Here is a 13046-nt window from a genome sequence, read left to right on the forward strand (position 1 = left end):
AAATACCAATACCTCTAAAATGTCTCAATTAAAAAAAAAAGCTTTAAATTAATTATTGAAATTTATGGGAAAGTTATGATAGGCAGTGAGAGTATCTAGCTTGTCCTCTGCTGTGGAGTGTTGCAGCACAATCCAGAAATACATGGGGTTCAATAGTTCTGAAAGTATTACTGAAATAGGTACCTGTTGCCGCTGAAGATGAATCGATCACACGGACACAGGTCGAGGTGTGGTGAAAAGAAGAGAAAGTTTATTTTTCCTCCCAGGATTTATAGGCTTCTGACCATGGCCAGGGATTGGATGGTCAGGATAACACTTTCTCACTGCACTGGCCATGAGAGATGCCCATCACAAGACGTGTAACAGAAAGAATGTACACATATCTATGTTTACAGTTACTGTCCCGGGAAAACTATGTTAGCAAGCTCAGAAGCTGAGTTTTCAGGGAGACAGGTACCTTTGAATGCAAAACCATATAGGAACTCAGATTCAATTTAAGAATCAGTTATTAAGTATCTTTTCCATTTGAGAATATTTATTAAAGAGTTGTGTTAGCTTTTTGAAAGAGTATAGAGGATAAAGTAAATTTGTTCTGGTACAGGCATTGTTTATTTTTAAAGGTGGTATCTTTGCCTACAGTAGCCATTCAACAAGGAGAAGCTTGAAAGGAAAAAAAATTACTTAAGTCCTATTTCACAATTTTAAACATTTTTCTCTTTTGACATATTTAGAAATTTATTGGGGTTTTTTTCCCTTCTAAATCCATCTCACAAAATGTCTTCTTGAATCACATCTCTTGCTCAATTGGGTCTGTCACAAATGTAATCTGGTGATTACAGAAGTAATCCATGCTCTGCAGTCTGAGTGAAATTTCTGTGATCATCACTGCTATACCAGAGGTGGGAGAAGTGTGAAGCCAGACTTCTCATCTCTAGGTAAATGTATTCTCTATGACATTATGATTTTTTTTTTAAAAAAAAAGTATTTTAAAATAAAATTAGCTTTATTTCTTGACACAAGGGAGAAATAAAGTAGTGATATGTTATTCTTTACCTACATATTAATAGAATACAAGGTTTATGATAGCTATCTAATAGTGTCTAATAATTTGGGTGAAAGGAATCAAAGCACTTTCATTATATGATTGCTTTATTGACAGAAATTACGTATTTGGGGTAGGAGAGTGGCAGTAGAGTCCCTGGTAGTATGGTTTTTTTCTCTATACTGTGTCTATCACATATGACAATACTATGAGTCTGGACTCTGATGAAATAGCAAAGGAGAACCTAGGTTCTTCATAAAAAGACAAGCACCCAACACAAAACCAAGCAGGCCACCCCAGAACAGAAACACCACCACTAAACCCCCAAAATGATGCCCCACCCCACCTCTCTTCCAACAAAACTAAAACAGAAAAGAGCTTGCAAGTATCAGGGAATCTAAGGATTCGTGTTTCTTTTTGTACTGGGATGAATTAATTCTTGGAGACCTGAGGCCAGGTGCTAACATAAATAAGGATGCAAAAGTACTCCTGGAGTAGAAATGATAATGATCAAGAATATTCTAAAATGTCCTTCCCACAATTATTTGCCAGCTCAAGATTTCTTCTTACAACTCAAAACAGATTGTTGGAAAGGGAGGAGTGAATTGTCTTTCCCTCTGGAACATGGGGAATAATGTTCAAGATAATATTTGGGTTAGTATTGGGCTGCTGAAAATTTTATTTTTGCAATCCTCCTTTCCCGACAGACAGACATGGTCTATAGTGGGAGGAGTGACATTGCTTACAAATGCCCAGGGAATGAATTTAGTTTTCTGACCATGATTGTTTGAGCCAGAGCTGTGGGTTTAAATTCTAAAATAGAATTATTGAAAGTAACCTCTTGCTGCTGACAGATGTTGCTGCAAGAATTTTACTTCATAAATCTTTTTTTCTTGGAGCAGGAACCATAAACCTCAAGTGGTTTGTGAGAAGGAAATTGAAATTACTTAAGTCTCTGATCATTCTTTCCTTGGTGACAAGTATGGAAGAGCTTAGGCAAAAAATGGTTATAAATCTTTGGAATTGTTTATAGCCTAGGGAATGTTAGTATTAGTTAGTTTATCACTAACTAGCCAAATATGATAAAAAAATTTGGTCATTAAATTAAGTAGCTCAACACCTATTGTAGGTCAGATAATTTTTTTCTATTCCGTATATTGGTTACTCTTTGAAACACCTTAGGCAATTGAGGCCGTGCTGATTAATACAAGAAGTAATTTATTTCTGTTTTCATAGGCACAAGAAATACAGCAGTGTCAGATTAGAAAGGGACTCCTGGAGTCTAGTGCCAAGCTCTTGTGTCAACTCATCAAGTTCTGTCTTAAAGTTGGGTAGAATACTGTCCCATTACCATGTTGGTGACCTACTCCAGATTACTAGTCACTTCACCTGCTGCCTTTTTTTTAGCATTGCTATTAAAATAGCTATTCTGTATATTTGATCCACCCCTTAGACTTCTCTTCCCCAATATTATGATTGTTCTTTCACAATCTTTCAGAGGACAGAAATCCTCTGAATTTAGTCTCATCTCTTAAGACAGTCCAACAACAGATGTGTCTAACAGCTCCTCAGCTTCTGCTGGAAAGTATTCTTTGATTCAATTCAACCAGTATTTCAAGTGAAGCCCCCTCAAGAACAAGGATTATATTGTGGCTTTCTTTTCTCTACAAGGGATTGTTTGACCAATGCATACTAAGATAAGCATTTCTCATATCAGTCTTCTGCATAGTCACAGTTCAGTCATTTGGTGTAGTACTCCCACATTCTTCTAACAAATTTTGAAAAGATCCAAACATTTTTTCCATTAATTTTTACTGAACCTTAAGTTTGTAATCTCATACTTTGTTCTTCTAAGCTTCAGACCTTTTTCTTTCTCTGCTTCAGTCTTGTGATGATTTAGTATTTGATGTGATTATATTATATATTTTTACAGGTGCAAATTTTTTGTCAGTACTGAATCTTATGGGAGTTTTTGATACAAAATATGTAGCAGGTTCTGTTATCACTTGTCAGATGCCACAGCAGAACCTGACTGCTTTTTGGGAATGATGTGTTTATTTTCAGTTAAACAAAAACAAAGCTTGTGTTTACTTTCTGAGCTCTGATTAGTTGAAATACCCATTACAAAAAGACATAACACTTTTTTTCTCTTTTACAAGCTTCTGAAGGCTGTTAGAACTTACCCAAACTTGTCAGAAGCCTAAATGCTAGTAAGACCTTATTGAGCTGGCTGCTAATGGATGAGTAGTAATGAAACCAACTCTTAGGCTGAAAATATTGATGGTATGACATTTTTAATGAACTTATAAGTTCTGTTAAACACTCAAGGTTTCGTATAAAAGTAGACTTCTGACTTGAAGACTGGAGTTGAAAGCCCCTCTAATTTTCCCCCTCTGTGCTTGTTCTCAAACACTCATTCTGAAAGCAACAGTGCTTGTATCTTAATTCTGTAGGCACATTTAATCTCTCTGTAGGCAAATGGGATGTGGAAATCATGAGTGTATTTCAGCTGCTGCTTTTCACTCTGGACTCATTGTGAAAAATCTATTTCAGTAAACTACTTAAACTTAGATACTGTGTCCTAACTAGAATCGGCTGAAGTGCTAGAAGGATAGTAGCTGGGAAAAAAGGGACAGTTAGTTGGGAAGCAGTAGTACCCTTGATAAACATAGCAATACTTGGTAAAAGTTGTTGGAGTTGCAAGATTATTGCTGAGTTACTCAGCAGTTGTACAGTGGTCTTCCACTTCAGCAAAAAAGTTAATTACTATCCTGAAGTGCTGCTGGTGCCTAAATGCAGGACTTCTATCTCATGTTCACTGAGCAGACACTAAAATTCCTCATGTCCTGAGCTGGTGTAATGTTGTAATGCAGTTAGGAAATGGTATGACCCCAAAAAAATGTACCCCCGAAAATGCAGACTTTTAAGTTCTTTACCTTATCTTGTTCTCCCCAGTTCCCCTTATTGGTTGTGTAAATCCTCCACACCCCTTTCCCCTGTCTTGAAAAAGGACTGCTTATCGATAACTCTTCCTCTTTCCCTCCTGCAATTTCACTCTGAAAGATCCCAAGAAATAAAGCTGCGACTGCCATCTCAGCAAAGGGAAAGAGCCTCATTTTTAGGGTCTCCGTTGGAAGCTAATCTACCTCCCTTGCCTCCCTGGCCGCTGCAGGGTGGACAGTGGTAGCAGAGGGGCAGGGGACCTAGTAATAATAGCAGTGGCCATAGAAACATTTTTTGCTTTAAAAAATTTGTTCTGCTTGTGTTGCAAACATTCTCTCCTCTTTTTGAAAGATTTGTACAAAAGTAGCACTCCCATGAATATTGAAATGTTAGTCTTCATTTTCCTGTATCCTTTTGCCCTTGTGTACTCTGTTGTGATGTACAAAAACAATTATGGGGATGCACTTACCTTTCAGCATTTCTGCTGGAAGTGTTTCTGTTATGAAAATGTTCAAGACTCTGTATCCCAAATAGGTATATGAGAAAGTACAGTGGGATTTTTCTGCTCCAAACAGCAATGCTTACTGGGACATTGTTTTAAGTTCCTGTTCTGGACTTTTTTCCTGCCTTAAATAATTCTCATAAAGTGGTCCAGGGAGAATGTCATATAAAACAGAATAGATACCAATAAAAAAAACTAATTCTTTAAATGCTTTCCTCAATTAACTTACTTAAATGTGAAATTATCTTAATGTTGAACTGCTTTCCTCTGTGAAAATAGCCCTTAATTTCAAATGCTGATAATAAAATATCACAAGGGGGCACCAAAGGTTTTTCTTACAGAACAGAATTCTAGTTTTCCTTCCCTCTCTAACCCATACACATTAACTCAATGTTACAAATACAAAATATTTTAAGTGGCTTAAAGCAGTGGTGCCCATAATTCCTGCCCCTGGAAGCTGCATACCAAAATCTACAAGAGGAGTGGGCGTCCTGGGAAGCAATTCCACTGGTATTACTTCTCTGGGGCCTCCTTTACAAGGTGAAGCTGTGCTGGGCCACAGCCAGGTCCTACAGCGACCAAGCAAGATTGTGGAATTATAGACTGGCCTGAACTGTGCCTCCTGGCTCCATTACTCTTGCAGCCACAGACTTGGATTATCCGGCAGTCTCCATGCCAGCCTAGAGTACAAAACAACTCTTTCACGCAAGTGTTGCACTTAAAGCATTTGAGAATTTGTAGTTTCAGGAGCTCCAAGCTCTGGGCTTTATTCCCCAGGTAAAGAAAATATGTTTGATAATAAAATCCAATATGGTTTTATGAAGTATGAATACTGTACAAGTTCCTCCCCTATCACGATTTTTAAATAACCATAGGAAAAACATTGTATGCATTTCATTCATACTTAATTGATGCTCTGAAGGCTTTATGAAACAAGAAAGGGAAAATATTAACTTTTTTTTTACTCAGATTGGAAAAGTCTAAGTATTCCCGTGTAACATATTTGAAACAATGTCAGAAGGATGGTGTTTAGGTTTGTTTTGTTTTTTTGGTTGGGTTTTTTTTTTTTTTGTCTGTTTAATGAAGACTGGGTGGGAATTTGGTAACTTCAGGTACTTCTGGAATCTATAAAAAAATAGATAGGAAAGTAAAATACCTACGAAATAAGATGGCTATAACTTGTGGGTGCTTTTTTGAAGCATTACTGAAATCTTAAGGACCACCTTTTAGTTATGGATTCTCATACAATTTTCAGCACCTGTTGAGTAGATACTGCTGTTTTCTTGGAGGAACATGAAATATTTTTCTTTTTTTCCTCCAGATTATTTTTTTTCTATTTGATCAGTCTCCCAGTTTATTTCATTATAGACCTCTACACCAGCCACAGCAGTGTAACAAAAATGTGGGAACTGGTCGTCAGTGAGATGTTTTGTCTCAAACAGCACTGCTGCTATCCAGATTTGATGCATCAGTAATATTTCACTTGGATAACTCAGCTGGGGAATCCTGGGTTTGGGGGCTGTTGTTGACAACTGCTTGATTGCAAGGAAGGGAAGACATGCGTGCATTTAGTGTTTCTCATTGGTATTTGACACCTACTGCCAGGAGATGATCTGCTGAAGGACATTTGAGATTATTGACATATGCTATTGCTATCTGCTGGAGCTTCTTATTTATGCCTCTTACACTGGACCTTTGGTGGACTAGAACAGCTGTTAAACCATGATCAAGAAACTGACCTGACATAAACTAAACTGTGAGTAACCCCAGAAAAAAAAAAAAAAAGTCATGAAATCTACTTGTGCAGCTAGAAGTAGGAAGTGGTAGTACGTTCAAAATGCTTAAATTAGTGCAGCCAAAATGTATTACAAATCATGACTCCAGTTCATCTACATGGAAAATAGATAATTGACAATAACAATGCAATCTTTTGTATATAGTGCCAAAACTTTGGATACATCCTGTGACAGTGAAATCTCTGTGAGAAATAACTGTCACAGTTTCTTCTGATCTGTATCTATGTTTCAGCTGAAAGATATGCTACATTAACTGTTGTAGGGCTGGTAGCAAAAAATTCTCTGCCTTGCTGTAGACTTAATGCACCATGCCAATGTTTTTATCTTGTATGTGGTTTGATAGCTGTGGCTCTAGTAATTCTTCCCTGACTTCCATTCTGTCTTTGCAGAATTACTTTAGTTCTAATATTTTATTTCTAATAATAATTTCTAAATTTCTCTATTTATATTATTATTTCCAATAATTTTATTTCATAATCTTGCTAAATAGGTTTTCAATTAAATGTTAATGCTCCTTTCCAAAATTAGGAAAGGTAGTGTGACATTCTCCTAAAGCTCTAAGAGTTATTCTTAACACACAAATAGAAATTGATGAAGGACTCAGATGACTGCAGGTGTGCATGCAGGAGGCATACACACTACTTGGCATGTAGGAGGTAGTAAGAGTACAAATGTATATCACAAATTGCTAAGCGGTCCTTCCAAATTCCAAATTAGTCTTTCAGGTATGTCTCTGAATTCCCCTAATGTTATTCAAGTCTCATATTAAGCAAATGGAAGTCAAACCTTACTTAAAGCCTTTAAATTTGATAAGACACCTCTACATTGTCCTGACAGAACAGAATTGTTACAGGAATCCTTGGGCCATTGGCAACATGGACAAGTCAAGAAGTATTCTCCAGTGACTATCCGAATAAAGACTTCCGTACAGGTAAAGCTCTTTGGACTTCCCTCTGAAAGTCTCCTCCGATTAAAGGTTTCTGATGTTGATAGCCCAAAGCTGTCTTTCTTCCTCTACTGTTTCTGGAATCAGAATTGTTTATGTTGAAAAGCTCGCTAAGATCACTGAGTCCAGCCATTAACCTGGCACTGCAAAGTCCATCACTAAACCATGTCTCTAAGAGCCACATCCACAAGTCCCTTAAATACCTTCAGGGATAGTGAGTGAACATCTTTGTGTAGCCTGTTCCAGTGCTTGACAAGCCTTTTGGTGAAGAATTTTTTCTTAAGTGCCAATCTAAAAACTCCTCTGGCACAACTTAAGGCCATTTCCTCTTGTCCTATTGACTGATACCTGGGAGAAGAGACCCACCCCCCACTCACTACATACAGGTAGTGAGGGTAGAGTCAGGTAGTTGTAGAGAGGGATAAGGTTTCCCCCGAGCCTCCTTTGCTCCAGGCTAAACAACTCCAGCACCCTCAGCTGCTGCTCATGGGACTCATGCTCTGAACAATTCCCCACCTTCACTGCCCTTCTCTGGACACTCTCCAGCATGTCAATGTCCTTGTAAGTGAGGGGCTCAGAACTGGACACAGCATTTGAGGTGTGTCCTCACCAGTGCCAAGTACAGAGGGACAATACTGTGCTGGACCTACTGTCCACACTATTCCTGATATAGGCCAGGATGCTATTGACCTCTCTTATTTTATTTTTAAGCACTTGCTTTTTTGCTTTTAACCTAGACTATCTTCAGGAATATTATTTCTCTCCTTTTCAAATTCTTTTGACTGCTCATATTCCCAATAACAGTTTCCTCAGGTGTTTGCACTAATTTTTTCTGACAGCAACAAAATTGCATTAAACTGTGCCTGTAAACTGGAACTATAAGATTCAACACAGAGGCCATACCATCACCATAGGCAGCCTCTGTGTTTTTGACAGCAGAATAATTTAAGGCATTTAAGGGCCAGCCTTCTGACACTGGACTTTTGCTTCCTCTTGTGATCTGACTCCAAATTTGGCACTTCTGCAGTCAATATTTAAATAGGTTTCCTAGCACCTGTTTTCAGTGTCTGTGATTGCAGCTACCAGATGCAAAACTAAAATCTCTGTGGTAATCATCTGAAAAAGAAACTGTAGTAATGTTCAAATGAAGTCAGATTTCTGTAAAAATATTTAGGTATTAAAGGTACCACAGCAAGAAATGCCCGCTTATATGTGAGATGGGGTGTTGGAAAATGGAAAATCAATAGCTGTCCCTGAGTATCTCTCTAGAGCTGTATCAGCATTTTTGTTATGAGTATTTGCTACCTTTTGAATGCATAATTATTTATGTGAAAATTCATTACTTCAATATGACCACTGTCAGGAATCAAGCACAAGTGTGCACTTGGATTTAGTAAAGCAACCCAGTTTATGTTTTGTCTGTACCTGAGTTCCAAGGAAGCTTGTTCATCCAGCAAGCTGGCATAGCTTATACATGTGGTTCTTTGAGGGCAAAGTTGTCTCAGCAGTTTTGATCCGCTTTGCCTGGGTAATAGGTTGAAATCCTTACCCTGACAAATGGCTGAAAGCATAAATCCCAGAGATCTGTGGAGGACAGATTAAAGTCTTGGCTGAAAGTTCACCTCTCCAAATGGTTCTTCATAAATAAGTGGAGGATGGAAATGCCAGCAGGTATGAAGTGGACCAGCTGACATTTTCCTTCCATTTGTTTTCCAGTGCAGCCTCTTCCTGTGATGTGACAGACTTCTGAAAAATTACTATTTTCTAAAATTTCTAACAATGTTAAATCTACTTTTAGTGGTTTTTCTTTCTTTTGGTCAGTATTTTATAGGTATCTCCTTTTTTAGAACTTATTCCCCATCCTGTCTAGCCATTCCTCTTTACTACAGAGAAAGATGTTTTTTTGGGATAAATATTAACTATGTTTATGGAACATCCTGTAGGCTTGGAGGTCTGTTAAGCTAAATAATAATAAAAATTAAAATAAAATAAGAGCATGGAAAGAAAAAGGTGAAAATGGAGAAAAAATAGCTTGATCTTTATATCTCAGCTTCACTAGCTGGTGAACTTTTAACTGGCAATATAAAATCAGGAGCAAAATGAACACACATGAGGTATTTGACCTAAATTTGTGTTGTTAACTAAGATAATGAAAAAGTGATGATGACTGCTAATAGATTCTCCATGAGTGAGTACAATGTGTATTTTCTGATGAACTTAATCCTAAATGTAATTTTTGAAGCACATTGAAACAGCACAAAGACCTAAGAGTTTTATATACCTGATGACAGAAGGATAGGAAAGGGACCTTTCCAATTTTATTTTTCTTAATTGACTCATTTCCAGACTTCAGTTGTTTCTGAGCTGTCTTGCAACTTCCACTTCTAATTAAAAAAAAGGTTCATTCATCATGTTTCTGTTGTTTTTTCTTCAAAAATTGCAAGCAATTAGGGAAGTTTAGGAGAAAGTTACACACTGCAGACTGTGTTTATACCTACATCAGAAAGAAAGAGGGGCAGGGGGAAAATGAGTGGAATGAACATTAGCTTAAACATTTAAAATCATATTAAGTCATTTGGTTATGAGACAATCCAGGTTCATAATACAATGGAGTGCAATTCTACCTGCTGGAAAGGTTTAACATTTTATGGGCTTTTATGCATATTTCTCTTACATATACATTAAGTATACCTATTTGAAGTATTTCATAGTGACAACACAATATGTCCTGATACACAGCACTAGGTAATTCAATGTTGACCTAGTTTGTCATGTCTTATTGAATAGAATCTGCAATACAGAGAATATAAGAACAGTTAGTACTTCATCAGAAGACTGATATTTAAATTGTCCGTAGCTAACTTGTCTGAATCTTCATATTTTATTCTTTACTTCTGTTGAATATGCTCTCCAGATACACACACACACACACATACACACACACATATATATGTGTATATATATTTACATGAAACATTTGCCTGAAATGTATATCTTGAATAACACATTATTCAGCTTCTCTTTCTGGTCTTTGGAAATACTATTGTCCCCTTAAGGGACACCCCCCACCCTCTCACCCCTTGACCCAAACCACCCTTAAAATCTAATCACACAGCTAACAATACTCCATTAAGACAAATAGAAGAAGTATTATTCTGCCATTTAGTAACTAGATCAGTGATTCTATTTGAGCAGGCATCCCCTGGAGTGGGAATGCACATCTGGACTAGAGGGTGCCAAGTATAATGTGTTTCTAGGAGATGAAGCCATTTTCCCTGCCTCTATAGTAACAGATTTGCTGCTTGTTCATTATTAACACTCATCAGCTTCTGGACTTTAAGCTGCAGTCCCTGGGCATGTGCATTTGTTCTGTTTTTACTTAACCATGGATTCTACCGAAGTCATATATGAGTTAAAATAAAACTTTTTTTCACAGTTGAGTGTTACAACTGGATATACTACTCTGCTCTGTGAAGGGGGATACAAATTATAGTTTTCTGGGAATGGCAAGGTCTTAGTCCCTTTTGGGCACTTCCCAAGTCCAGCTGATGGATTTGGCTTCTCAAAGGAGCCCTTCGTGTACCTTGCATCCATGACATCTTGTACAACTCATCCCAGTGGGATTTTTGCCAAGCTACTAAAAGCAGTGCTGGTCTGGAAACAAGCAGAGAACCTTTGAGTGAACTTTCATGCCAAAAAAATCCTGAAGGATTTATGCAGTTCTAGGATAAACTACTTGCAAGGTAGGATGGTTTTCAGATCCCAGTTGTGAAACATCTAAATCCCTCTGAAATTCTCATATAGGACCCCGAATTCCTTCTCTGCACACAGCTTTCGCTGATCCCACCAGAAACGTGACTTTTTCTTACATGCTGGAGCCAAGGCAGAAACTAACATTCTGAGAGTGTTTCGTTTCATTTCTGGCTCCAAGCGTCCTCAGATTTCTGCTTCTCAGCCATCTCCTCTGGGACTGTCCTCCCTGAGGGAGCGCGGGGCCGGGCCGGGCACTGCCCGGGCCGTGTTTACAGCGCCATGGTAACGGCGCGGCGGCCACAGGCCCCGGCCGGGCCCGGCGGCCCCGGTGCTGCTCCCCGGGATCTCACCCGTGAGGCCGCAGCTGCCGCTGGCCCCCGGGATCTCACCCGTGAGGCCGCTGCTGCCGCTGGCCCCCGGGATCTCACCCGTGAGGCCGCTGCTGCCGCTGCCCCCCGGGATCTCACCCGTGCGGGCGCGGCCGGCGGGTGCCGGAGCCGGGATGCGCTCCAAGAGGCTCACCACGGGTACGTGGCGCTCTCCCCGCAGGGCTGGGCTGGCTCCGTGGCGGCCTCAGGTACAGAGTCGGTGGCAGCAAACAGGGGCATTTTGAACTGACGCGTGTAAAGCTGCCCGGCAGAACTCATCACTCCGAGGAGAGAACTTTACTCCCTTCAAATGGCGTCACTAAAGGCAGGATGTTCTCCTAGACCGAATGAGAATTGATTATTCGGGAACACAGTTGTATCTTTTTAATTTTATCATATGATTTGTAATATTTGCTGTTCAAATCTTCGAGAGTTTCATGTAAATCTGTATTCTCATTGAACGACCAAGCTTCTAGTTATTAATTTTGCAGGGGAAAGCTGACATGAAGTTAAATGATGTGTATAAGAAATAATATATTTAAATAATACTTGACTTATATTTAAAGAATTCTTGTGATAGTTAATATTTTCATGCATAGGTCAACATTACAGCTTATTCTTAGTTTATTTCATTTCTTCAGACTAAGTTATTTTATTTCAGAATACCCAGGACGGTTGTCATGCCTCACTACTTTTTGTTGTATTGTAGTTGAAATAGATTAACTGCATTGCTTGGATAACATATAATATTTAATATCTTCTTTTCAGAACCTCCATGTATAACAGAAGAAATGTTAGTAAGTATGCTTATAAGGCTTGGTCGTGATTTTCTTCGTGCAGCAATGGAGCAAAAAAAGCAAAAAAACATTTTGAAAAACATAGTCTGTTTTTTTATTTCTTTTTTGTAAGTATGGATTACTGAGAAATTTCTTAAAATTTTGGCAGACAAAATACTTAGTTTGAAAATAATTAGAAAAAAAAGTAACGAGACTATGGAGAATAAAGATGGAAATGAAAGTGAATTAGGATGAAAGAAGGAAACAAACTGGAAGATTCAACATGACAAGTTTAGCAATCTCCTTACTTTGCCTTTTTTGCCCTTTGCTCATAACACATTGTAGGTTTTCCCTGATGTTTGTCTTCTTGTTTGAAAGATATATATGTTTGTCTGTTGCCGCATAAGAAATGACACGTTTACTGTTGCAGCTCAGGTAGTGTTTGCCTATTCCCTGTTTTGGATGCCTTTGTAAGTGTATATTTAAAAATAGAAATGTATTGCTATTGCTTTTGGGAATTTCTAGATACTGTTTTATTTATAGTGTTTATTACCATAAGTAGAACCAACATAAGCACAAGTTTTGGACCAAATGTAGCACACCTTAACCTCCCATTGCAATTCTAAGGCAGCTTTTTCTAGTCATAATTTAGAATGTGCTGCAGGAGAAATGGCATGGAAGGAAAATGAAACCAAATGCTTTCTGAAACAAAAGTCTAAACTATAGTATATGCAACTCCCTAACCTATAATGTGCACATAAGAAAGTGCAATTGATTTTGAATGAAAGTAAGACTGTCTACAAAAACTCTCCAAAACCCAGAGGAAAGTATATCATGTGTAGATGCAGTAAGTAATAAAGGTCACATTAATAAGATCATAAACCTTTTATCTATTAATCAGCCAGTGTGTCTACATTTCT

General features: G+C 38.2%; 1 protein-coding gene across 1 annotated transcript in view; it reads left to right on the plus strand.

Annotated features, from left to right (window-relative positions):
* Positions 1 to 11154: 11154 nt before the first annotated feature.
* Positions 11155 to 13046, plus strand: part of RGS22 (regulator of G protein signaling 22) — a 57509-nt gene continuing 55617 nt past the window's right edge. Inside the window, 2 exon segments of the mRNA XM_023920721.2 lie at positions 11155 to 11559; positions 12119 to 12147. Of these exon segments, the coding sequence (XP_023776489.2) occupies positions 11262 to 11559; positions 12119 to 12147 (327 nt within the window). The 5' untranslated portion in view covers positions 11155 to 11261.

Source organism: Cyanistes caeruleus, chromosome 1, assembly GCF_971803275.1.
Source record: "Cyanistes caeruleus chromosome 1, bCyaCae1.hap1.1, whole genome shotgun sequence".
NCBI lineage: Eukaryota > Metazoa > Chordata > Aves > Passeriformes > Paridae > Cyanistes > Cyanistes caeruleus.